Below are 3,150 nucleotides of genomic sequence, written 5' to 3'. Positions count from 1 at the left end.
TTAGCTGACCAAACCGCAAGGAGCATAGCAAAAGCTCCCAGTCAGCTCCTCGCGCTCCAGCTCCCCGATCCTGGCCCACGAAAATTGCCATGTTTTCCTGACTATACCGAACAGGATCGCGAATGGATGGACACGCTTCCCCTAAAACAGGTTAAAAATGGGTGGTGGACTGATATAAATGACCAAACCATCCTACCAGAAAAATTAGGACGGCAGGTGTTGGAACATATCCACCGGACAACCCACCTAGGTGCCTGGCAAATGATAGACTTAATCAGGCACGCCAAGTTCAGAATCAGGCGTATTACTGAATTGGCCAGCGATGTCACAACAAATTGCAAAGCCTGCCAACTGAACAACGCTTGCCCCCAAACCCAGACCGCCACAGGAAATAGGTGTAGAGGAACCAGGCCTGGCATCTATTGGGAAGTAGACTTTACTGAGATAAAGCCTGGAAAATATGGGTATCAGTACTTACTTGTCTTTGTAGATACTTTTTCAGGATGGACAGAAGCATTCCCAACTAAGAGAGAAACTGCTCAGGTTGTAGCAAAGAAAATTTTGGAGGAAATCCTCCCCAGGTATGGCTTTCCCATCCAGATAGGGTCAGACAATGGACCAGCCTTCGTTGCTAAGGTAAGTCAGGATTTGGCTTCCATTCTTGGGGCAAATTGGAAATTACATTGTGCTTATAGGCCCCAAAGCTCAGGACAGGTAGAAAGGATGAATCGGACTCTAAAGGAGACCTTAACTAAATTGACCATGGAGACTGGCGCTAATTGGGTAGTACTTCTCCCCTACGCTCTGTTCCGGGCCCGAAACACCCCTTACAGACTGGGCCTCACACCATATGAAATCATGTATGGCAGACCCCCACCCCTGGTCCCCAGTCTAAAAGATGACTTACTCAAACCTGAAACTGAAAATGTCTCTGAGCTCTTGTTCTCCTTACAAGCCTTACAGAAAATTCACCAGGAAATTTGGCCCAGACTACGAGAACTGTACAAAGCAGGACCTCCGCCGATGCCCCATCCGTTCCAGCCGGGAGACTGGGTCCTAGTCAAGCGCCACCGGCAAGAAACTCTTCAACCCAGGTGGAAAGGACCACTGCAAGTACTCCTGACTACTCCCACTGCTCTCAAGGTAGAAGGCATCGCTTCGTGGATCCACTACACACACGTCAAACCAGTGGACCCAACATCCGACCTTCTCGGGCTGTCTGGAGCACCAGTTACATGGACTGTAGACAAAGCTAAGAACAATCCCTTAAAGCTAACCCTGCGCCGTCATCCCCGTAGCCGTAACCATGTCTAGCTTACCTATGCTTTTATGCCTTATGCATCTGACTCTCCTCACTGCCGCACTGTCTAATCCCTATGTCTGGAGGTTCTGGCTCTATGAGAACAAAACTCACCCCGGGGAAACCCCCCAGGTGGGTAAACTGCTAGCTAGTGCAGACTGCCCCCTTTCCGGGTGCAACACTCCAGTTTACCTCAATTTCACTAACTTCCAGATTGCCCAACCAGGGATACCCATCATCTGTTTTGAATATGATCAGACTGAATATAATTGTAAAAATTATTGGTGGCACCAGAATGCAGGCTGCCCATACCACTATTGTAAAATGCACTCAGCCAGGGTATGGGACGAATACCTGAGAAAGTCTAATCTCCTCAGGACTCGCTACCCGACAGGGACTCCCAACATATTCACTTGGATAATAACAGATCCAGAGCACTCCCGGTGGACATCGCCCCAACATGGGGCAGTCTACTACGATGCCAGTAGTAGCTGGCCTAGTAGCCACCTGTACCTGTGGTGGAGTTTAGTCCAGATTCAACCCTTAATCCATACACAAATCCACAGGCAAGAAACCAAGCTATCACAAGACTTACAGCCCTTCTCCTGGCTAACCCTACTACAGGAAGGGCTAGCATTCGCCAACCTCACCGGTTTAGGCGACCTGTCCTCTTGCTTTATGTGTGCAACCCTAGGAAGACCACCATTAACTGCTGTTCCCCTATCCTCCCCTCCCACAAACTATACAGATTTTAATTCATCAACAGTCACAATACCCGATGTGGCCCTGTACCGTGACCCATACCAAGAGAAATATCCCTACTGTTATTCAGCATTTAGCAACAGCCTTTGCAACCAATCGGCTGCATACCCTAATAGTCCCATATATGCTCCCCCTGGTGTGTTCTTCTGGTGTAATATGACTCTGTTAAAGACTCTGTCCAAAAGCATCTCTGACGGACAGTTGTGTATCCCTGTTACCCTAGTTCCCCGACTGACACTGCTAACCCCAGCAGAGTTCATAGGCTGGGCAGGGACCGCCCCAACTGAAACTGCACAACATAGATGAGCAGTTTTTCTACCACTAATTGCCAGAATATCCTTAACCACCTCTGTCGTCGCAGCGGGGTTAGCAGGAGGGGCCCTACAACACTCCATGATAGAAAATGACAAGCTGTTACAACAATTCTCTGTTGCTATGGAAGACTCCACCTATTCCCTAGCCTCCCTTCAGCGGCAGCTCACCTCCCTAGCACAGGTCACCCTTCAAAACCGCAGAGCCTTAGACTTACTCACGGCTGAGAAAGGAGGTACCTGTATGTTCCTCAAAGAAGAATGCTGTTTCTATATAAATGAGTCAGAGTTAGTTGAGGAAAGAGTCCAACGCCTACACAGACTAAGCTTAGAGATGAAAAAGCAACAATTCACTACAGCCACTAACAATTGGTGGAGCTCTTCAGTGTTTTCCCTTCTGGCACCCCTTTTAGGCCCCCTAATGTCTTTACTACTTCTATTCACTATAGGCCCCTGTGTGGTAAATAAAATTTTACAATTTGTCAGAGAAAGGTTTGATACCATCCAACTAATGGTCCTCCGTAGCCATCACCAGCCTCTCCTGCACCCAGAAAGTGAGGCTACATTATAAGACTCTGGAAATCCAAGATTGGACATCCAGTTACTTATGAGAGGGGGAAATGAAAGGACACAAAGATAGATGTGTACCCGCCCCCTCCCCCGCTACACCCTTTGTTCTGCTCTCTAATCTTTGCACATACCCGAGATTTCGTAAGTTCTGTGAGTACCTGTTTTTCTGCACGTACCAGACATTTTGTAAGTTCTGAGGCAAGGTCA

General features: G+C 48.1%; 1 protein-coding gene across 1 annotated transcript; it reads left to right on the top strand.

Moving 5' to 3' along the window:
* Positions 1–514: 514 nt before the first annotated feature.
* LOC126936443 (uncharacterized) lies at positions 515–1,829 on the top strand. Its single transcript, XM_050759234.1, has 2 exons — positions 515–1,242; positions 1,728–1,829. The coding sequence occupies exons 1-2, from the start codon at positions 724–726 to the stop codon at positions 1,827–1,829; spliced, it is 621 nt and encodes a 206-aa protein (XP_050615191.1). The 5' UTR covers positions 515–723.
* Positions 1,830–3,150: the final 1,321 nt, after the last annotated feature.

The sequence above is a fragment of the Macaca thibetana genome, chromosome 14 (genome assembly GCF_024542745.1).
Source record: "Macaca thibetana thibetana isolate TM-01 chromosome 14, ASM2454274v1, whole genome shotgun sequence".
Lineage (NCBI taxonomy): Eukaryota > Metazoa > Chordata > Mammalia > Primates > Cercopithecidae > Macaca > Macaca thibetana.
Note: the sequence above shows the minus strand (reverse complement) of the source record. Positions and strands in the feature narration are given on the sequence as shown.

Excerpts from the sequence above, each read along its gene's own strand:
- LOC126936443 (XM_050759234.1), top strand. The coding sequence starts at position 724 with ATGAATCGGACTCTAAAGGAGACCTTAACTAAATTGACCATGGAGACT. Across the intron at positions 1,243-1,727 it reads GAGCACCAGTTACATGGACT|ATCCAGAGCACTCCCGGTGG; the intron begins GTAGACAAAGCT and ends GGATAATAACAG.